Here is a 24,211-nt window from a genome sequence, read left to right as displayed (position 1 = left end):
CTGATAATCCATAACCACGGACTCAGCTATCTGAACTTCAGTGGACAGTCAGTAGTTTTAGTGAAACTGGAATAAAACGAGAACTGTAGCCTCATTACATAATATCGATAGCTTTTCAGAATAATGAAATGTTAACGTGAGCTGTTCCACATATGCACTGCACATTCATATGCACTAAATACGTATCAAACTGCTTTATATTTTGATTTGACGTGTATCCTTGCACATAATGTTTTGTTGTCCTGTAACACACAATGTCTGATCGACTTATGACTGTTTCCGTACGAATTACTGAGTTTACTTACAACTTTAAACCTGTTTTGTTTTTTTTTAATGAAATAAAAGAGATAAGTAAAAAAATACCATTCGGAACGCCGGAAGGCGGAGGTATATTTCACCGGTGCTAAGTAAGTGACAAAAAATATTTCCACCTTAGTTAAGAAAAACTAAAAAAATTACTCAAGACGACAATTGTTGCAAGTGAAAAAGTTTCACATATTTAGAATACAAGCCCCGTCTTCTTTCAATCCCAGCAATATTTTGGTCATCCCTTGTCGTGAGGGTTGGTCATATCAAAAATTGTTTCAGACTTAAGTTTTAGGTATTGTTTAGAAGACTAACGACCACTTTAAACCGATTCGATACTGTACCTATTAAGTTAGGTATGATTTTTTTGTCTTCGAAACCCCATTTTTTTTTACATCCTGGGCCAATGGTTGGTACTATCAAAAAACTTTACTTATATAAGTTTTAGGCCTTCATCCAAAGAATAGAATCCTTATAGTAGGTACTTTAAACGAATTAATATTTTACTTAATAAGAAAGTTGTAGAGATATTTTGTTTTTTAGAAAAAGCTCCCCCATTTCCAAGATCCGATCTTACCCATTAATGAACTTGTTCGAGATTTTGATCGTTATATTTTATGTAACAATTTGAAAGTGATTGGCTAAAATTACTGCAAATATCGTGTCCACAAGAAAGTGAAATTTATATTTATATATAAACTTTTGAACTGACGATGGTTTAGGGGTCTGGGGAATGGGAAACGCGAATATAAGTTGAAATTTTCCGGAAGTCGAATCATGGTACCCATTATAATAGTTAGCTTTTTTATGAATCTACCTAAATACTAATCTTTGTTAAATTACAGATTGGACAAATTTATTAAATAACAAATGGTATAATATTTGTAAACCTAAGGAGTTCTTAAGGTCTATATTTTAGAAAAATAAATTGTGTCGGTACTTACAGATTATTCTTAAAATATTTACTGTAAAACAAATAAAATATATAAAAACAAATACCTGACAAAAATAAATACATAAAAAATGATCTAAGCCTCAATAACATAAAAAATCAATAACATAGAAAATATTAATTATAGATATACTCAGAGTATATCTATAATTAATATTTTCTGAAAATCCTCTTGGTTAATTCCACTCTTTTTTTAATAAAAAACTGATGTACTTATATTCACACTAATACGGGAATACAATGTTTTCGAATCTTCTACATCAGCACCGTCACAAAGTCATAGGAATGAAAGTGGTATCATGTAGTTGTAATCTACATTCTTCAATTGCTCAAATGGATAACTTACAATAATCGTATTAAATTATGGAGATTTAAAAAAAAACATATTCTGAACTTAAAATACTCCTAATGTACAGCAAATATAAAAATAGCTTCTCTTAAATTCATCATATAATGTTACATTTTCAAATTGTTACAAATTCATCTATAAACTTAAAATAAAATTCAAAAATTTGTATAAAGTTGCTAAAATATTACATTAATGCATTTTCATTGTATTTATATCTACAGATGTGATTCATAAATCAGAATTTTAAGTTACATTATATTTTATGAATCAAATGTTTCAGTCAAACTTATGATTATTAGTTGAAAATAATTTTAATTTAATTGACTAGAAACTATTTTGTTATATTTTTAATTGAAAAAAAAAAAAAACGCATCTGATGGTGATTGATCCATCAGAAATCCAGAAAAATTTACCCTTAAATTAATGGCAGCTACTCATTAAACATTAAGTTACGGAAAAAGTAACCTACATGTATTAAAGAAGTACAAGGCAGATATAAGATATTTGTTAAACGAGGATCTCCAATACGTAAATTGTTAACAATTAATTCAAGCATAATTCAATTAAACGATAATTAGGTACATTATGGAACAGTGATTCAGATAAATGGATGTTTTTAATTTACTAAAGAGAAAAATAACGTTCTAAATGTAAAAATTATCTATGATTGCTGGAATTTACGATCCATTGGGCTTGATTGGGCTGATGGTATTCTTATGCACATTCCACTCAACAACTGCGGCAAATTAAATGTCATTGCGATTGACAGCTTAAGTGATAATTTATTGTCCCAGTGGAAATATCTATACAATAAGTTTAGGTTAGTTGTCAATGTTATCATTAAGAGATTAATTAATAATAATTCTACTAAATCATTTTAAATTATTGGATTTACCAACGCATAAAGTAACGTATAAGGTAATGCGAGATGTCGATATGTAAGAACCATTTATTCTCATTGAAATATTTCATCCAATCAGTTCAAGGGTTGTCTGGGGTTGCACCACTCACAGATCTCTGTACCAGATTTAAATTACTTGCTTTTTTAGTATTAACTCGTTTAACTAATCAGTTGGTTGCATCTTTAATACTCACATCGATGAAATTCACTTGTGTTCTGACTTCATGATTGCACTTTACTGAATTAACAGTGAATCATTAAGTTTGAATATATTCGTTGAATATAAAATAATAGAATTTTTAAAATCCAACAATTCAACTCAAAATCCCAAATGGCATCGCATCAATTCACCTGATATAGTATCTCGAGATCGTTTTCTGAAAAGCTTCAAAAATATAATTTATGGTGGCACGGTCCTATTTAGTTTTTACAAGAGTTAATACACTGGGCCAACAATAACTTTTTCTGTAATAATTTTACTCTTTCACCTGAGTGATTAGATGAGGAACGTAAAGGGATTCAATTTTCGTTTGCTTCTACTTTACTCAGAAATATTACTGAAGATTTTTCATCATTATTTAGATTAATTCTATCTCTGTACGAATATCACAGTTAAAATATTGTCCTTCAGAACTCAATGACATTCAATGTGGAGACAGATTTCAAAACAAAGTAGATTATTCTCCCTCGATCCATTCGTCGTTTTATCAGGCATGTTTCGTGTATGGGGTCGCCTTCAAAATTCAAACTATCATCAATTAATAAACATAAATTTATCTTACCTCCTAATGAACATTTAACAAATATAAGAATCCAAAGTGGATATTTGTGACTTTTGCATAGCTTCATTCAATTAATTTAAAATTCTGAATTGTCACTGGTAAGATCGTTGCAAGATCTATTATTCAAAAATGTATAAAATGCTTTCGTTCCGCTGCTAAAAAATTAGATCAGCAACTTGGTCAATTCCCAATTATCCTATTAATTTATCTAAACCGTTCTTTTTTGCGCTGTCGATTATAGTGGTGAATTAATGATTCGGTGGACAGAGATCAACAGCTGTACCGAAAACCTATTCATGGCTGTTCATATGTCTTTCAACTAAGGCTCTACATTTAGAATTAATATCGGAAGCATTCATTGCCGAATTAAAGCGCTTTATTTCTCGTAGAGTATACCAAATCAAATATTTTCCGATAACGAACAAACTTTCAAGGCTGGAAACAATATTTTCCATGGGTATTGTTTACAATATTTAAATCAAAGAACTTCCAATCAAACCACTGTAATATTCATTCCTTTCCACATCACAAGATATAAATTGGCCGTTCATCCCTTCTTTTATCTCCGCATTTCGATGAGTGTGAGAATTCGGCATAAAACGGTTTAACTTTCATCTTAACACTTAGATTGTCACAGGACATCCTATTATTAATTTTCAAAAGTTATACACCGCAATTTACCCAATTTAAAATTATTTAAATTTACCTCCATTATATGCCGTATCTTCAGATTCGAGGAATCCACAACCGTTACCACTTGGACACGTTCTTACTGAATCACCTCTCACCTCGATTCCTATCCCCGATTTCACTGAGATTTCTATTAATCGTTTAGACCGTTGGCAACTAACGCAAAAATTTACGCAGTCCATTGGGAATTAATGATCGAAAGATTATTTAAATCAATTGCAACAACGTAACAAATTGAAAACTCCTAAGAGGAACATCTGTCAAAGATATATTAATATCAAATGAAAATACTTCTCTTTGCAGTGGAAACATGGCTTAATAGCAGAAATATTTACAGGATCAGACAATTTAGTACGTGTTGCGATGGTGATAAAGTCTTTTGGAATACTTCGTAGACCAATACACAAACTATATTTGTTACCAGTCTTAAAGAATTCAACAAGTGCTTATATCCAAGGTGTATTTTCAAACACAGAAATTATTTATTTAATCACTTATTCGACGATTCTACTTATTCAAGTGATTTGCTTCTTCAAGGTATCAACTTATTCTACGCACTTAATTAATTCAAGGTTTATTAATTCAAAGAACTTATTCAACACAAGTTTCTATTTGCTTAATAATTTACGCGTTTAAAGTGCTTATTCTATTCAAGATTATCTATATGAGAGTTATTATTTCTTATTTCATTATACAAGTACCGATAAACATTCATAAAAAAATTCCGATTTTTAGGCGGGCACTCCGTTCAGATATGAAATCAAGTTCTTTTTTGTCTTGTTAAGAGTCCTGTGTTCATATAATTTCTTATTATTCTTAATCGTTTGTTCTTTGTTTCTTCAGTCTAGAACGGTTTATCAAACTATTCACACGTCTCGTCTTTTTAGGATCTTAAAAGTCAACCTATCTAAAGTTTTCAATGATGTATCAAATCTTTACTAGTATGAATTTATATGGTGCACAGACTCTAAAATATTAAAATAAAACTAAAAAAAATTATAAAACATTATAAACTAATTTAAATAATTTAATCTAAACAATAAATATTTTGTTCACTTCATTATTTACCCAACCGACAACTGCACAATTCATTGGTTAAGCCCTTGATATGCACGGAAATAATTGTAAAAGTACATTCAGTATAGTTATAAAATTGAGCTATAATCTTAGCAATATTATGAAGGTATATTTTTGGTTGTCCTTTTTTTGACTAATACAACGAAAATAAGTTGCAGTATATAACATAAAAATTCATTTATAAACGAATATATATAAAAATACAACTAAAATACAAAAAACATAAACGAATAAGCTATAAAATTTATAAAAAACAAACCAAAAAAAAAAGAAAAGAAAGTAAAACGAGACAAGTTGTTTAAATCAAGTAACACAGAAATAAGGAGGAAATAGAAAAGTGTTAAAATATACTATGATGGAAGTCTTGAGAGAAAAGGAAAGTAAATCTTCGTTTTAATCATAAAATTAAAAGATGAAAATTATGTATTGAGTGTTTTTTGGATGTATCTGTATTCAAGAAGGAATTTTTTTAAGAATAATATAAAAGGAAACAGAAAAGTAATAACAGCTTGAAATGGAACTCAACTGTATTTATGAGATGACCGAGAAGGGGAAGATGAGAAATGCAAAGAACCAGTTTCCTCCTATTAAAAGATAATTCTGTTGAAGGAGAAATATGCATCATATTATAAACTAGCCAACTTTAAATAAAATTGTTTATAAAGACTTACTGTTCTATTAATTCATAAACTTCAGTTTTTCTAAAATTTCTGTAAATTATAAACAAATGGCCATTTTAATAAGTTAATAAAAGAAATTTAAAAATAAAAACAACAATAAAATGCAGAAATTTCATTAAAATTAAGTTAATATTTAGGCTCTGTGTTCATTGTTATTATTCTTCTTCCCTTAAATAATAATAATTTATAAAACCTATTTTTAATTCAACGTTCCTTCTTTATTTTTTAAACTTTCCATAATCTTTTTCTGTTACCTGTTTTAATTATTTTAATTGTATGAAAAATTTGAACTATTTTCATTAAAACTAAGAGATCTTAGAGAACGTTACAAAAACTATATCCCTGACTACTGTATAAATATTTTTATATCCTCTCACATACCAGAATATAAAATGAACCTGCATTTAAAATTTAAGCGGTTTTGTTTAACGTATTTAAAACGTTTGAATCGTGTGATTGCATAATATCAATAGCATTCAAAAGAAAACAAAAAAAAAATCAGCAACATGTCATCCAAAAAATTTATTGTATCTGGTATCGGCACAAAACCCAACTCAAGGCTGACTTGCTCATGAGGAAAGTATAGTACTTCATATCGAAATTAATAATAGGGTGATATTTATAATTTAAACGAATAATTACATGGCTAAAATTTGAGTAAAATGAGGTGAACTACTATTTTATCAGTGTTCCGTTCCACGTCGAGCCGTCCGGTCCTGCGACCTAGTGGATGCTAGCGCTAGCCGGAAAGTTAAGCCGTACTAGCATTCTACGTTAGAATCTCGCGCTGTGCGGTCGCATTTTTCATTTCGTCCGAATGGACAACCATTGTCATAGTTACTAGTATTCGGCGCTCGAATCAGATCCAAGGCTGTCACGTCATACTCTTAGTCCGGATGGACTCTATTCTTTGTTCGGATGAACGTTAGATTTAATGTTGTAATTAATTTTATATTTTTTATTTTTATATGTGAAGTTATACGTTACGTTACAATTCATTTCATTAACTGTCAAGACGACAATTCATTAAACCATTGTTCAATTTGCAACAAGGCGTTTTCTTCATTCATCACCTATGAAAATGCAGTCCAACCTCGCTCTAAAATCTACCAATCAGTGCAAACTCCTGAGACTGCAATGCACATGATTGAGTACTTAAGAAGGTTATTGATTCCATAAGGGGAGGTCTGTCTGGTGAATGTTGACTTGCCCTCACATAGCATCAATGAGTTGCTTGTTCAACAATTTTTTAATTTGGCCAAAGAGATTATAATTATATGGTATTAAATGTTGATTATTATGGAGTGCAGGTAGTATAGCTTCTCGAGTTTTTGTACTGTTTCAGTATGTAAATGTAAACATTGTTGTGACAGGAAGTTAACTGTGAATTGGGTGATTCTGTTCTTGCAAACATCTAGTGTATTTTTTAAAATTATGGCATACTATTGAGGAGTGACTGTTTTTAGTTCGAAAGGCAAGATATCATATTATCCATGAATGTAGAATGATTACCATTATTTTTCAAAATGAAAATGTGCTTCATCCACATCTACGATGGATGGATAAAGCTTGAATGTCACTATTGTTTTTCATTGCAAGTTACTATACAAACTTAATGACCTAAATGTATGCTTTACTTCTGCAGAAATTATTCTGTTATAGTAAGAATAGTAATAGATTTCTTCTTTTTTTTTACGTTGAGGCTTCAAAAACCAGAGAACTGATTTCTTTTTCTACTCTCCCATTATTTAAAATTGTCAGAAATTTCTAATAATCATTTGCTGACATTTCTGAAGAAGCTCTTCTACTTCATTCTGTTGTCGCTGAATGACTTGCATTGTTAATAATATTTTCTGGACGGAAATACATGATTGATCATCTTCGATTTGATTTTCTAGTCTTGTATAAATATCAAATGGGACTACTTTTATGCAAAAAAATATATTATTCCTATTTGTATTGTTGATTCAAGTGATATAGTCAAATATATATATATATTAAACTTATTTTAGTATCAGAACATGAAAGTTTTTATTGATATTTGAATCTTACTTGTTCAAAAACTGACTACCTTGGCCATTTAAAATTTTAAGAAAAGACAAATCAATAAAATTCCTAATTAACTATCTTTTAGAATAACAATTAAATAATAAAAGGTAAACAACAATTACTTTAAAACAGTGTAAATACTAGTTTAAGTATATATACTCACTCTGGTAAATAAGATGCCATAATGTCTTTATAGATGCGCTTTATATAACTGTAATTAATTGACAATCATTATTAATAAAACTTTAATCCAATAACCTAATTATCAATAATTTAAATTTAATATGGTTTTGAGTACACTTTGACATTCATTAAGGAAGTAATAGAGCATGCAGTAGAATTCATTTAAGCTTAGAGAGCTTTAAATTATTAAAATATTATTTAAATTTAAATTATTATTATTTAAATTTATTAAAATATTACGCTCTAAAATTTTAGTGTTGATAAATTTTAAACAGTAATGAAAATAAAGCCATCAATCATCAATAAAAAAATAGACTAAATGGGCAGCGGCTATTAGGCACGGGTACTCCAGAGCCCCCCAGCACTAAAAGACCGCAGTCCCGGTGAGGAAACCCCCTCCTGGGGTGTCTGCTCTAGAGGCGAAGGCATAAAGACTGAGTCCCGTCTTCTGGAGTCAGGGAACATCCAAACTCCACAGGGGAAGACACCCGGCTTATGACGCTTCCAGTCGCCACCCCCCCCCACATTTATAGCTCTGATGGGCTTTAACGGGAGTCGTCTTTTGCCCGTCTTTTATATATCATAGTAATAAGCCAGGCCTCGTTGGGATCCCACCGATGTAAATGCCTCGGTATACATTTACATCAGCGTTTTATAAACTCAGGTTTTGCCTCATCCGGACATCTTGAATGTCCTACATCGTTGCCCTGTGACGCAGTTAACCGAGTTCGCAGAAGCACGAACCCCGCACCTAGATCTACATCTTATAGAGCCAATTCGAGAGTAAAAGTTCCATTAATTTCGAGGCAAATGAATAATAACATACCACCAAATATGTTGTTTGCATCAACGAAATTTATTTCTAGTTTCCTTAGTGAACTAGTTTCCTAGTTTCCTTCAGTTCAAACTCTTGACTTTGTTTCATTATGGACTTTGGTCTGGTCTACCAGGCAGAAGCGGACAGACCTTCTACTCAGACTCAGCTCCAGTAATGGGGGAACATACCAACCACGTCGGGGAAGACAACCGCCTTGTGACGCTTCCGGTCGCCTTGTTCATTTCTAAATGAAATAAATAAATCTTTTATTCTGACAGTTTTATAATATAACGCTATTACGTACACCTATGTATGTAAGGAACAGATTCATGTGCTACTCAATAAATACAAAAGGAACTGAATCAGCATCTGCCTGGGTCGCTCAAAGTATAACGTGATAAAATCTTGATCAGAACCGCGTCATAAAATGCAAATTAATTTCAAAATAAAAATGTATGTACTTACAGTAAACATTAGTATTGTTAAATATAAACTAATGAAATAATTTTAAATTAAATAGGTGGGATACTAAATATATAAAATATTAATAAAATTACAACTAAATTTATTTGAACACATATTTATGTACATGTTATACTGAGATGAGAAAATTTAGCGTATTTTCGAAAGAGTAATGTTGTTCCTGTAAAAAAAATCTTTTAATTATGTTTTAGATAAATCGGTGAGAAGATGTTTTAAACGGTTGTGTAGTGTTTTTTACAAATTGCCATAGAAGGATAATGAGGCATTTTATCGTAATCTTATATATAGTGTTGAGTTATATGAAAACATGTTTGTTGCCCGGTTTAATAGAAGTGGCTGAATAAAGACTTATTTATATACATGTGAACATACAAATAAGTTAACATTTTTAATATACTGGTATATTAAAGGGCTAGTTCGCCCTTGATCAGGATACTGAGAGATTGACAGTTGAAAATATTTATATAATTACAATTTATTGTGACAATTTATTTATTATGACAACAATGGCATAGGTAAACAATAATAATAAATATAAATAATAAACAAATTATAATTGTAGTAATCACAAACCACAACAACAACAATAATAATAATAATAATTTATTATTATTATATTAATAGGCAGTGATTACATATAAAATAGAATTTTATATGTAATCACAAGTAATTGTCAGGATTTATTTACAGGTACATAAATAATTAAAAGCAGAATTTAGTCCCGTTGACAAATTAACATTAGCATGACCGCTAGTCTTAACTTTTTTAACCATTAGTTTTGTATTAACAACAATGGAACAATAGATAAGTTTTTTCACTGCAAATACCTTTGCTGCTCACCTATAAAACTACCCTAACAATTTGTGAATGAAATTTAATATATTATCTCTTTCACTTATAGTCTTTCAGTATCTCATCGAACCATCTCTAGTTTTCCTGTGCTGGAGTTACTTGTGACGTCACCTTAATCGCGTCGAACACGGATAATAACTCCTCTATCGTAGCACTCTCCTCGCGACTCGCATCTCGCAGACGGACATTGTAGTTTCGCTTAGATTGATTTCGCAGAACTTCATCTCGCAGACTGATATCATAGCATCTCGCTTAGACTGACTTCAACGCCTTCCCCGGAGTATTTATACTCCTACCCTCTTTACCTACCGGACCGGACCCACATCGAAGCGTGAGAATGATCACCCGAGCCCTTTCGTTCCCATGAATTCATAACCTGAGTCCGGTAACTCTTCTAATGGAACATCTATTTAGGTGTATCGATGGGCAGTATTACAAAAGACGGTTGTTAAACAAAATGTTACCTTTAGTGAAAGGATTTCTTTTACCTCCTTTTTGGATTCTCCCATTATTATATTTTCTACTACTTTCTTCATAATTGATAGGAATCCGTTGTTTAGTTCCGTTATACCGGTCTTGTTACAATACTAAATATCAGTCTACAACATTCGCATTCATGGGCACCGAACAATGCTCTGAGAGCCCTTTCTTATATCCGGGAAATGTCTGAAGCAAGCCACAATGTATTTTGAAAAATAAATTTTCGGTTATTGAAATTTATGATTATCAATTTAAGAAGGGTAAATTTATTAATCTGCTTAATTTCAGGTGCAAGAGAGGCTAACTGTATGACGCTATTAGGTTTTTAACTGTCGGCTTTGAAAAATTAGCTGCTATTTCAGCAAGAAATCTTTAAAAACTTACTAGTTCATGTTTGTAAAAATATATGTAAGAATCAGGTAAAATCATTATTACATTGCAGTAAGTAGACAAACGTAAATAAAAATCCTAATATTGAATTTAGATGGCAGTTGCTAAAAGGTGTAATGACTTTTTAAAAACAGTTGTTATTTGACTCATTACAATTCTATCCATTATATAAAATTTCGTAAGAATGCTTTTATTTTAAATTACAATTTACTTATTGATTTAATTTTTTTTATTTGTTTATTTTAAATTACTTAAAATAATTTTTCTACAAAGACAACGCATTTTAATTATTTTTCTCAATTGGGGTTGCTCATCAGCTCGTCATTAAACTAGTCCGTACATATGTTGTGTTACATTGTCGAAAGGATTGAATTTTTTAATGCATTTTCAACGACGTTATTTTATTAATTAATTTTTTTTTGTCTTCAGTCATTTGACTTGTTTAATGCTGCCCTTCAAGATTCTCTACCTAGTGGTAGTCGTTTCATTTTGGTATACCTCGCAAATCCTACATCCCTAACCGTTTTACATATTCCAAACGTTGCCTGCTTGAACAATTTTTTCCTTCTACCTGTCCCTCCAATATTAAAACGACTATTCCAGGATGCCTTAATATGTGGCTATATGTGGATGCTTAATATGTGTGTCTCTTTTTTAGCTATATTTTGCAAAATGCTTTTTTTTCATTTATTTGCCGCAACACCTCTTAATTTATCACTTTATCCACCCTTTTGATTTTTAACATTTTCCTATAGCACCACATTTCAAAAGCTTCTAACCTTTTCTCCTCAGGTACTCCGATCATCTAAGTTTCACTTCCATATAAAACGACGATCCAAACATATACTTTCTAAAATCTTTTCCTGATATTTAAATTAATTTTTGATGTAAACAAATTATATTTCTGACTGAAGGCTCGTTTCGCCTTTGCTATTCGGCATTTTATATCGCTCCTGCTTAGTCCATCTTTAGTAATTCTACTTCCCAAATAACAAAATTCGTTTACCTCCATAATCTTTTCTCCTGCTATTTTCACATTCAGTGGTCCATCTTTGTAATTTGTAATACATTTCATTACTTTTGTTTTGTGCTTATTTATTTTCATGCGATAGTTCTTGTGTAGGACTTCATCTATGCCATTTATTGTTTCTTCTAAATCCTTTTCACTGTCGACTATAATTACTATATCATCAGCAAATTGTAGCATCTTTATCTTTTCACCTTGTACTGTTACTCCGAATCTAAATTGTTCTTTAACATCATTAACTGCTAGGCCATGTAAAGATTAAAAAGTAACGGGGATAGGGAAGATCCTTGTCGGACTCCCTTTCTTAGTACGGCTTCTTTCTTATGTTCTTCAATTATTACTGTTGCTGTTTGATTCTTGTAAATGTTGGCAATTGTTCTTCTATCTCTGAATTTGAACCCTAATTTTTTTTAAATGTTGAAAATTTTATTCCATTGTACATTATCGAATGCCTTTTCTATGTCTATAAATCCCAAGTATGATGGTTTGTTTTTCTGTAATCTTCCTTCTACTATTAATCTGAGGCCTAAATTTGCTACCCTTGTCACTATACTTTTCCTGAAACCAAATTGGTCTTGTGCTAACACTTCTTCCACTCTCCTCCCAATTCACCTGTACAGAATTCTAGTTAAGATTTTTTATGCATGAGTAGTTAAGCTAATTTTTTTGTATTCTTCACATTTATCTGCTCCTGCTTCCTTTGGTATAACGACTACAACACTCTTTTTTAAGTTTGACAGAACTCCCCCATTTTCGTAAATATTACACACCAGTTTGTGTAATCTATCAATCGCTTTCTCACCTGCACTGCGCAGTAATTCTACAGGTATTCCTTCTATTCCAGGAGCCTTCCTGCCATTCAAATCTTTTAACGCTCTCTTAAATTCAGATCTCAGTATTCATTTATTTACTAAATATTAATATATTATTTAATTAAATTATTTATGAATAGGTAAAAATAGAAATGATTCTATTAAATAATAAATACCGTAAAATAAATCTGAATTATTGTCAGGTTTTGCCTCGATAAATCAAATAAAAATCTTTTTACAACCATTCGTCTAATAGATTACTTATGCCAGACGAGAAGTGTAACATAAAACCGGAGTTGCAGGCGGATGTCAGAAAAAATCGAAGATGCAATATCGATAAAAGTTGTTCGTAAGTGTACAAAAGTGCACGTAAGTTCACGTATGAGAGTTAAAAACAACAATTAATTAGCCTCTTTGTTGTATTTAAACTCACTTTCGATTCGATAGCTCATAAAAAATTACAGGAAAAATTATTTAATTAGGCGTGAGCTTAATATGACAAACGTTATCGTTAGTTATACCATCAGGCCAAACTTTTAATAAAAATTGAGGGTAGTGAAACCGAAACAGTAAAAATAATCTGGGGTGATTTCGAACGAGACTGTTTAAAATCATGTTAAACCTATATATATCAGATGTTGAGATCTGTTTAAAATCATGTTAAACCTATATATATCAGATGTTGAGATTTTTTGGACTACCATTGTTTGCGGGACTTTGAATCAATGGTAGTTCAAAAACTAGTGAAAGGTAAAGAATCAACCAACTTCATCCACGAGTACAACGATTGGAGATAAAGTTTTCTGTGGAATCAATAAGAAAAAATTTATGAAAAAAATTGAAAAAATGCGAAATGAATGCGAAAAAAAGATTGTCCCATAAGAACCGATCTAAACGATTAAAAACATTTTATTATAACATAAAAATATTGTTTTTTGCAAGAATTATCCATTTCTCCGTTTACAGTTTAATACGCCAAACCGCATTATTGAAATATGTTTTACTTATCGGTAAAACAAAAGTTGTAATCGGTGAAATATTACGTGTAACGGGAAAAGGTTAAAGCTAATCTGGGTTAGTAGGAATCGCCTGCTTGGGGCTATTGCCATACCTACTATAATGTTTTCTTGTCGGGTATAATTACGTAGAGCATTGGACAAACTAAAATCGATATTTTCAAACGAGTGTTATTTCTGGATCGTTTCTCTAAATCGAGCTATAGGTTGGGGAATCAATCAGAATACATTAATCTATTCAGCGGCAAGGAAACCCGATTAATGATCCTTGAGACAGCTAATAACCGTTATCTATACTGACGTTTTAAAATATTTTCCGGAAGATATTAATATTTTAATGAGAAAAATTTTCGAAGGAGAAATTTATTAAATTTACTTCAAAATATTATAAATTATGAAGACAAATTTACGGCAGTTTTATCAAATTTAAATAGTTTGACAATAAGCAATATTTAATTTTAGTTTGCGGAAAAGTAATGAATAAATAAATGAGGGTTGGTGATTGAAATTTAAGAACAGGTGCTTTAAATCGCTCTCTCATTTATGTAATTGATTTTGAGCTGAATGTTAGTCACGATAAAATACCACATATCACCGTTTCTATACAGAGATGGATTTCATGGTTTAAATGTGTATCTAACCGTTAACATTTTATTAAGTAAATAATAGATTTAAATACTTATTTGTACATGCATCTTTAAAAATTAAATAAAATTAACTACTTCTCATTGAATACTTACTTTTCAAGTCGTGATTTCTTTTCAAATGTTTGACAACTGTGATAGAAATTGAATATTTAATTAATTAAAGATAGAAAGTAATCTAAAAAAGGTTATCTTAAATATACTATATATATATATAAAATGATTAATTACAAAATAATCATAATAATAAACATATTTTTGCTATTTTTTAACATCTCTTTGAAAAGAAGAAAGAATTTTTATTATTAAAATAAAACTCCCACTACGTTGCTCCGACTACATAATAAGTATATTTTATTAGCTTATTTTGTAATAAATTGAGATTCTTCATATTTTAAAATTGAAGTCAGTTTACTTAAATAAAAAAAGTGATAAAATACATAATATAAAATAATGCGCAGGCCAATAAAAAATTATATTACGTAAACAAAATTCATACTCTATCTGCCGAAAGAAGCACTAACTATTTTCAGTGAGCTCGAGGTCAGAGTCCGTTAATAATCAAGTAGAACATTTGTCTATAACAATTTAACTGAAGAAATTTATAGGTTTCTCTATAAGGGGACCTCGAAAGTGTCAATCACTGTAAAGCATTACAAGTACTACTGGAAATGTACAACTGGCAACATAAATATTTTAATAACACTGTCTACAATTTTGCTATCACTAGATCGTCCCGGGGCAGAATAATAAAATTTGTTTTACATCTATTCCCGCTGAGATCATAGATTTTCTGTCAAAAGGAAATCAAATCTATCTACGCTGTAATGTGGTGTTACTTTTGTGATGTAATATTTGTACACTAACAACTATAAATTCATTGAAATCGGCATTATTTGTAGTTTACAATTTGCGTTTATTTTCGTTATTTAAAAGCTTCCGAATTTCTTACAATAACTTTTTTATCATTATATTATAAGATTTTACTAAATTTTCCTCTATTGTTTAAAACATAATCGCTAATTTTCACATTTTCATAATTTTTCAAAATAATATACAAAATGAGCAACATAAAACCGAACCCATAATGAAACCGCTACCGAGCACTACTTATGAAAGACTCTCACACAACTCGCGCGGCTAGTGGATGTATATGTTACTACTGATTGTTGCTGCCGTTTCTCAGAATGTTACGTGTCAGTACAGTATTTTTGTGCAGTGCGGTATTGTTTATTGCAGTTGTGTTTGTGTGTAAAGTCAGTTATTTTTACACGGATTTGGTTACTAGATAATGGATAGCGGTGTTGTTTGATGGTTGGGTTTCAATTTACCGCACATCTCAGGAATGGTCGAACTGAGACTGTACAAGACTACACTTCATTTACACTCATACATATCATCCTCATTCATCCTCTGAAGTATTATCTGTAAAGTAATTAACGGAGGCTGAACAGTAAAAAAAACTAGAGAAAATTTAATTTGTGTTTGTGTAAAATGCCTTAGTCAATCCAGGAGAGGGTAGCTATAGTTGAGGCCAATAATCGTTCTGGATCGTTTGAAGAATCACAAGTATTTGTAGAATAATTTCCGAATCCCAGCGAAGAATAGCAAACACCATTTAGTTAAAAAATGGCGTACATTGAAAGTTCACTTTCAAATGAAAAAACAAATAGGCAACTTGCCGTTAGGACTCCACAGGCCATTGCCGATGCTGAAAGGAGAATTACTGCCGGTCCAAAAAATCGCTACGCAAGTTATCCAAATAATCTGGTGTTAAATACACATTTTGTCGATAAATTCTTCACGAATTAAAATTGAAACAGTACCGCTTTACAACTGTGCAACAACCGAAGGAGACAGACAAACCGAAACGACTTGATTATAGCAACAGGCTTCTCGAAAACATTGTTGGTGGACAGAGGTCTCTACTTGCGATTTTTTTTACCTTCGGGCTACTTAAAGGAGAGAGTTTATTCATATAATTCCCATAATATTAATGAAGTGAAGTTGAAAATTCAACGAGAAATCAACGCAACTAACAACATTTGCGTCAGACGACTCTCGATATGATCAGTCGAGCACAAAAGTGCATCGATGCCCAGGATGTTCATTGTGCACATCTTTTGTTGCAATAAGGTAAATAAATGCAACATTTAAATTACATTTTATGTTTTTCTTATTTAATTTGTTCGTATCATGCATAAAATTTCATTCTAACATAACCTACCGATTCTGCAGCGGTTACGTTACAGGTTCGGTTTTATGTTGCTCACTCAGTATCTTACTATAACTAAAATGAAATGCCTACAAATTTCTGATATGTTGTGTACAGCAAATCATAAAACAACACAAACAAACTGATACCGGAGGGAATGTGAATCAAAGCTAAATATATTTCGTTCAAATTGTATACTTGACTGGATCTGTGGAAACTGATAATTTACACAAAGAGTATATGTCGTTTAAAAGATTTGTAATTTTTATTTAATAAATATAAAAACGGCATATCAAATATTATTTGGGAATATAGAAATTCTCATAGCTAAATATCGTTAACATAAATCATTAATAAATGCAATTTTATTTGCTAAATAATTACCGAATATTTCTTCCATAAACGGGGAAAAATCGAATACAGGATGAACAAACTTGTATAATCTGACAGGTCATATCCATTCATGGGTGCATAATTTTTTTAATATAATTTATCTATTACTTTTTTCATAATATTGTAAAAAAATGATTTCTTTTCTTTTATTTTCCTCATTTTAATTTTTTATTTATGAAATTTTACATAATAATGATGCACCTCCAGAAGCATAGTATGATATACTCTACGTATACAAGGTTAAGTATGGCTCTGCTTATATATATTAGTATGATATAATGATATAAAAATATTTAAACACTTTTTTTTAATGAAAATTCAAGAAAAATAGTAATTAAGAAAACTTAAGAATTAAACTGAAGCAAATTCTTTAAGTCAGAGATGATTAGCTCTTGGTAAAGGAATCAGGATCACCTGTGCAGTAAAGGTCTCTTTACAGCGTTTCTTTGCTTTCCTTTATTATTTTAATGAAGACACGTAATTTTCACTTTTGCTTTTCTTGCAAAAATTTACTTTTAAACACGTTTTGCAAGAAAATTTAGGATCATGAAGGCGTCTTAAGTAATGTAATCTCTGAACTTAATTTTTCTGTCACTTATCCATTTTTTAAAAATTGAAAGTTATTTAAAACATCAAAACATGATATTTAAGTAAGCAAAATATACATTAAAAGTTTTACGCATGTATTTTATATTATTGTAATATTTTAATTAAACAAGAGGTTATCTCTAAAGTAAAAACCGTTTCATTGTAAAAAAAAATATTCTAAAAACTAATTCTATTCTGAAAACAATTTTTTATTTATTTATCTTAAACTACATACCTTATACTACTTCTCTATATAATCGCCATATTAATTAAGACATTTATCGTAGCAATACACCAGCTTCAGTACATCCGCATCGTATTCTTCTGCCGCCAGCCTATTTAGCCATTGATTAATAGTATTTTTTTCCCATCCAATTATTCTGGATGTGGACATGTGCAATATGGGGACGTGCATTATCATGCAGCAGGATGACGTCGTCTGTCAGCCGTCCACGACGCCGATTTTTCATAGCGCGCCGTAACTTACGTAGAATTTTGCAGTAGGCTTCTGCATTTATAGTCGTACCACGCGGCACGAAATCGATCAGCAGTATGCCAAACCGATCCCAAAAGACATCAGTTTTCGTCTAAGCGGCTGTGGCTTGACCTTTGTCTGTCTGGATGGTGATTGAGGATGACGCCATTCACTTGACTGCCGTTTTCTCTCTGGCGTGTAATACGAAATCCACGTTTCATCGCCGGTAACAATTGAATTATGGGACTCATCCCTTTTATCTATATAGCGTATCAAAAATTCCAAAGCAGATCCCATTCGGATTTTTTTGTGACGTTCCGTTAAGTCGTGCGGCAACCGACGAGTAAAATTCTTTTTGAAGCCTAAACGATCTCGACCGGTAACAGCTCTTGAAACATCAGGAAAAAGAAGGGCGAGGTCGGAAATCGTTGAGCGATGATGTTTTGCGATTTCATCATCGACCCGTTTCAACAAGTCTTCGGTTATTAATGAGGGGCTTCCCGAACGTTAATCATCATGCACATTAATTCTGTTATTTTTAAACCATCTTCGGGCATTTCTTTCATTTATTACATTATCAAAGAACACAGCAACCAAGTGTCTATGAATTTCAACCGGCTTAACCTTTTGATGGCTTAAAAAACGTATGACCACCTATTTTACAGTCGGCGGCAACATCGATTTTCATTTTATAACGTAATAACTCACACTTAATCAAAGATCTACAACGCAACAACTTACAAATAACAATGCAGTGTGTACATTATTAGCGTGGCCATGCACGATGTAACCACCCTTAGGGAAATAAATTACCAGCGGTCTTTACTTTAGAGATCTCCCTCGTATAATTCATTTATACTATGTAATTCAAAATCATAATTAAATTAAACAGACTGGAAGTAAACACACGTACTAACAAAATTTTTTTTTACATTTAAATAGCAGCGGGCATACCTTGAAATTAAAAAAGTACTATTCGATTTCATGGTCTACTGGCGATGCTATAATATAAACAATAATTTATAAAAATATAGATAACAATGAACAGATGGATTTATATATATCACATATATATTATAAATACCTCGCTTGAAGATTTGGGTACTTTTCATGGTGAATATACGCTATAGATGTAAATATGCTGAAATTTAAACAGGTAAATAATGTATTATTCCTTAAATCGATATTTACTACATATTATTTATTAACTTAAATTAACGATGTCAAGATAAATATATCGGAAACTATCCCATAATCAAGGAAATATTTTCCATGGTTTAATTGTAATTGTTTTCATGTTATGAGATTTATTAAGAGAATCGTAGAACTTCTACTTTAGCTTTTATAGCAATATTAATGTTAATTTTTTTATTTGCATTAATAATTTTTTTCGTTATTTCTGCGTATGTTAAATAATAATAATTAGCTAACAAAGAAAAACCCGAACAAATCTTTCTAAAGCTGTACAAATTTTTATATGTTAATTTTATTTTTTAATTGAAAAAAAAACGTATAATGATGGAGCTTTTTGATTTTTGTCAATCAACCCATGGAAGTAACTGAACATATGAAAAGAACGAACAACACTCTCAAAGGATGAAAGAAGTGTGGAAATAACGAAAAATCAAGAAAAGGAAATATAGCCAAACTTAATCTATCTTACCCTCTGAATGTTATTCATCGGAGAATAAGTTTAGACATTTAATAGATGTAAGGCCTTCAGAATCAGAGCGCTAAAATAAACTCTCCAAAAGTTTTTGATTCTGTGATAAACAATGTTTGTCTAATTACAATAATTAAAATAAACATTTTACCATAAATACGTACTTCTTACTAAGTCAATACTTATTCATGCCGCTCCACTGCAAAGTTTGCTTATCGATTAAGCCAATATATCTTTTCGGAGATAAGCAATCGTGAATCGCTATTTAAATTATTAGAAGTTGGAATAGGTAGTAAACTACCGAAGAAAATTAAGGATACATTAACAAAAACATTTCCAAAATTTAAATACTCGGAGAATTTGTCCCTGATAAATACAGCGAAGAAAGGACTCAAGTACAGTACTTGGGAAAATGTGCCTTGCTAAGTAACTAAAATAAAGGGTCACTGCAGAATAAGAAATTAGGAAGAAGACTAACATATAACTGTAACTATGACTAGCATATAACAGAAAACAAAAAATAAATTTTAAAAAAGAAATAAAAAAGTAATTATTGCACAGGAGTGAGACCAGAAGTACTGCGTGCAATTGAATTCCATTGTCTGAACGGTATTGGACATATGAAATGGATTAAGATTGTGGGGGGGAGAATATTAAGACGAGTTCTTGGACCCAAAGTGAAGGAATGTACAAAATGGAAGATGTAATGAGAAAAAGGAGGCAAAACTACTTCTTACACTTATACAGAATGGATGGAGGAAAGCTAACGAAACTATCTTCAACTACTTCTATATATATATATATATATATAAAAACCATAAAAATCACTGGATGGAGAAAACAATAAAGAATATTGTAAACAAAAAAAGGTGTAAATAAAACATATTTTAAAAGTTAAATCTGTAAAAAAAATTATTTACCTTTCACGTTTACAATGTGCGATAAAGTAATTTTGCAACTAATTTTAATATTGTACAAAAATTATAATATTTTCCCCCGAAAAATACAGAAAAAAATACCGGCTGAATAGTCTATATACCTGTTAGCATCTTGGCTTCGGATTATATTAACTACTTAATGTTTTAAAAATTAATTAAGGTAGAGGAATTCCAAAGTGTGCTTGTATGGTGCAAACGAGGTAGGCCCTACCTACAAAACAAATACCCTGTGAAATTTATAATATTATGCCGGTTTAGGACGATATGTCTTAAATTTGTTTAATACTGTAATCGGCTGCGTGTTTTTACTCCTTGTACGAAGTAAAGGTAGTATTTTGATCGCGAAAAATTTCGGTTTTCAGATTTCAACGGAAATTACCATTTTGACCGTTCCGGAATCCATTTTGTGTAGTTTCGGCGTGACGTCTGCACGTATATATCTCGCATAACTCAAAAACGATTAGCCGCAGGATGCTGAAATTATGGATTTAGGACTGTTGTAACATCTAGTTATTGCAATCGACTGAACCAAAAGTGTCCAAAAAATCCCAAAATCCAAAAAGAATTTGAGGCCCATTGAGATCTTTTCAATTATATATATATATATATATATATATATTTATAGCCAAATAAATTTTTAATTAATGACATATTTGGATCTTATATGGGGAAGGCACATTGAATTGAATCAGACTTCATCTCCTTTTTATAAGTATTTTTTTTAAATTTATTTCTTTAATTATTTTTTTAATTTAAATATATTAATAATTATTAACCCGTGTTTGTAAAAAAAAAAACAATAAATAATTATTCAATAATAACAATTAAAAAAAAAATGAAAATTTAAAAGTTATTAGTAAAATAAAATTTTTTGTACTTTTAAAAATGTGTATATGTAACTTAATAGGTATTACATATGTTTATATGTAATAGATTTGGTGAAACATTTGATTATTTAATATTAATTGAAAATTATAATTTAGAATCGTATTATTTTTGGATTTTCTAGTTTAATTTTATCTACATAAAGTTAACTACAGAGTGAATGAAAAATAGATCTTCATAAGAACAACACACACACACACACACTGAGGCACACATGCCCGATCTTTAATAAACTGGAAAAGATTCTCATCTTTTAGTTCATTACTCCTCTGATATTGTCAGACAATATTCTCCCTAGGTCGGAGTTGATCATCATTTCGTTTATTTGTTTTTGTTGCAAATCATTTAATCGCTGTTTGGTTTGATATAATATTTCCGATCTTAATTTGTGTTCACTTTCTCATTGTTTTCAAATTTTTTCTCACTTTATATTCATCATCCTCCCTTAATCTTTTATTCTTCCTTGGTTCTTAACGTTTTCTTCTTCATAGTCATCTTGTAGTTTTTTTGAGATATATTTCTTCATGTTATCTTTCATTTTCATTTTTCATTATTCATCAAACAATCCAATAATACAGACGGAATATTTTACACAATAAGATCGAAATTAACATTTGCAACCAGTATACAGGAGTTCACTAATCGGAATAGTTTAATTATTATTAACTATTATTTATACGACACACCAGAAATCTGAAACGTTTGTTAATCGGTAACTCACGAAGATACGAATAATACTGATCTAGTAATATCAGTAATAAAGGGACTTTTACTCTATTCTAATATTTCATGTAAGATTGTTGAATTAATAATTGTATAAATATTTGTTGATAATAACAATTAATATTTCAGCGATTATGTTACTATTCACTTTATTAAAGAATTGCAGGATCGTATCACACTTTCAAATTAAATAAGTTTAAACCAAGTGCAGTAAAAAGTGTGTATATGTAATTTAATAAGCGTACATGGAAGTCATGCGGTGTCAAAATCAGATTTTTCTGGATGAGCTGATCAAGGAAAGAGATAAAACCGATCCTATTAACTAGAGAGGGATCGCTCTTAATAAAAACTATTGTCAAGTACTTTACATTTGTTCTAATCAGGAGACAGACGCGGTGGTGGAAAACAGGAAAATTTTGCCGTAGAAGCAGAGTGGATTTAGGTATGATAAAAAATACATAGATAATATTTTGCTTTTTAGTCTCCTGATTAATACTAAACTTAAATAAATGACAAAAATGTTAATCGCTGTATTTGTTTCATTTTAAAATCGCATTTAATACCGGAAATAAGAATAAGTTATTTTAAAAATTATCCAGCATCGGTGCAAATTACAAAATGGTAAATATTTAAAAAAAGACTACTTATTCTAACTCAAAAAAACCTTAAATAGCGATTAAATTCAGCTAAAAAAGGTATTTTTCAGGACGGCTATATTCCGCCCTTGTTATTTCCATAAGATTAGCGTAATTGTTTGAACAGAATGGTGTTAGAGAAGTAAGAATAAATCAGGCAAATTAAATTAATATTTTGTTATTTGCAGATTATCTTGTCATCCTTTCTAACTCATAAAAATTGAAACACATTTAAGTGGCAATGTTAGCACAGTGCTTTTATATTAATAATAATTGTAAGTGAATACTGTGAAGACGAAGGCAATTATCTTTTGACAGGGAGGGAAATCTAAACAAATGAAGCCTATAAAAATGGAGAAATTGAAAGACTTGATAAATAAACATACTTAAAAGTACTTTTTTTATCATCAGGAATGATTCATAAGAATATTGATTACGCGATTAAAAAATCCATGTTTGGAACGGCGACTATTTTAGGTTGTTTAACTAAGCATTTGCCACCGTTAGTATTAATACAATTGTATAAATTAATGTTAAAGCTGAAGTAAAATCCAGCTGAAGCAAGGTATTTTTCACACACCGATTTAAATTCTGTTAATCTTAGCATCATAGTTACAGATTATGGTAATATAATTATCGTACATTAAACAGTACATGAAACATTAATTGAAATAGCGCCAACACACAAATATATATGCTCATAAATTTTTTTAACTATCGTTCCAGAAATTTTGGATTCGCATAAAAGTAAAAAAAGAAGCGAATAGAGGTTTTTTACAGAAAAAAATATTTTCCGTCTGTTATTCACAACAGCCGGAAATGTAAAAATTATTTCTTATCAGATTCATGCGAAGGACTTTTGTTAAACTTTTACAGACCTACTCGAATTTTAAGTAGAAAGTAAGTAAAATAAGTAATTAGAATAACATCTTTAAATTAAATTAGACAGGTTTCAAATAAGCAATTATTAAAAAAAGTATTTTTTTTTGCAAATGCCTTTTTTTATTAAAAATACTTTTTTAATTCTTCTTTATTTTTTTTGTTTTTTCTTAAAGAGTGCGCCGAATAAATAATAACTACCAAAAAATTAATTACTGGTGAAAACTTAAATAATAGTCAAAATTTAAATTAGAATTCAAAAAGTTTTTTTTTTCTTTTAATTTATTTTATTAAAAACTTTTTTCATATATATTAAATCTATTAAGA

The 24,211-nt window shown here is 30.3% G+C and overlaps 1 protein-coding gene across 7 annotated transcripts in view; it reads right to left on the bottom strand.

Annotated features, from left to right (window-relative positions):
* LOC142333100 (uncharacterized) overlaps positions 1 to 24,211 on the bottom strand; it is a 97,560-nt gene that overhangs the window by 50,656 nt on the left and 22,693 nt on the right. For 4 of the 7 annotated variants that reach the window (XM_075380007.1, XM_075380009.1, XM_075380011.1 and 1 more), the window contains 5 exons: positions 19,246 to 19,302; positions 14,587 to 14,622; positions 7,950 to 7,997; positions 5,729 to 5,767; positions 1,251 to 1,271 (listed from right to left, as the gene is read on the bottom strand). In XM_075380007.1, coding sequence (XP_075236122.1) covers positions 1,251 to 1,271; positions 5,729 to 5,767; positions 7,950 to 7,997; positions 14,587 to 14,622; positions 19,246 to 19,302 — 201 coding nt within the window. The remainder of the gene's footprint in view (positions 1 to 1,250; positions 1,272 to 5,728; positions 5,768 to 7,949; positions 7,998 to 14,586; positions 14,623 to 19,245; positions 19,303 to 24,211) is intronic. The other 3 variants (XM_075380012.1, XM_075380013.1, XM_075380008.1) reach the window with 2 other exon arrangements.

The sequence above is a fragment of the Lycorma delicatula genome, chromosome 12 (assembly GCF_047948215.1).
Source record: "Lycorma delicatula isolate Av1 chromosome 12, ASM4794821v1, whole genome shotgun sequence".
NCBI classification, from domain to species: domain Eukaryota; kingdom Metazoa; phylum Arthropoda; class Insecta; order Hemiptera; family Fulgoridae; genus Lycorma; species Lycorma delicatula.
The sequence above is the reverse complement of the archived record's forward strand: the minus strand, read 5'-3'. Positions and strand labels throughout refer to the sequence as shown.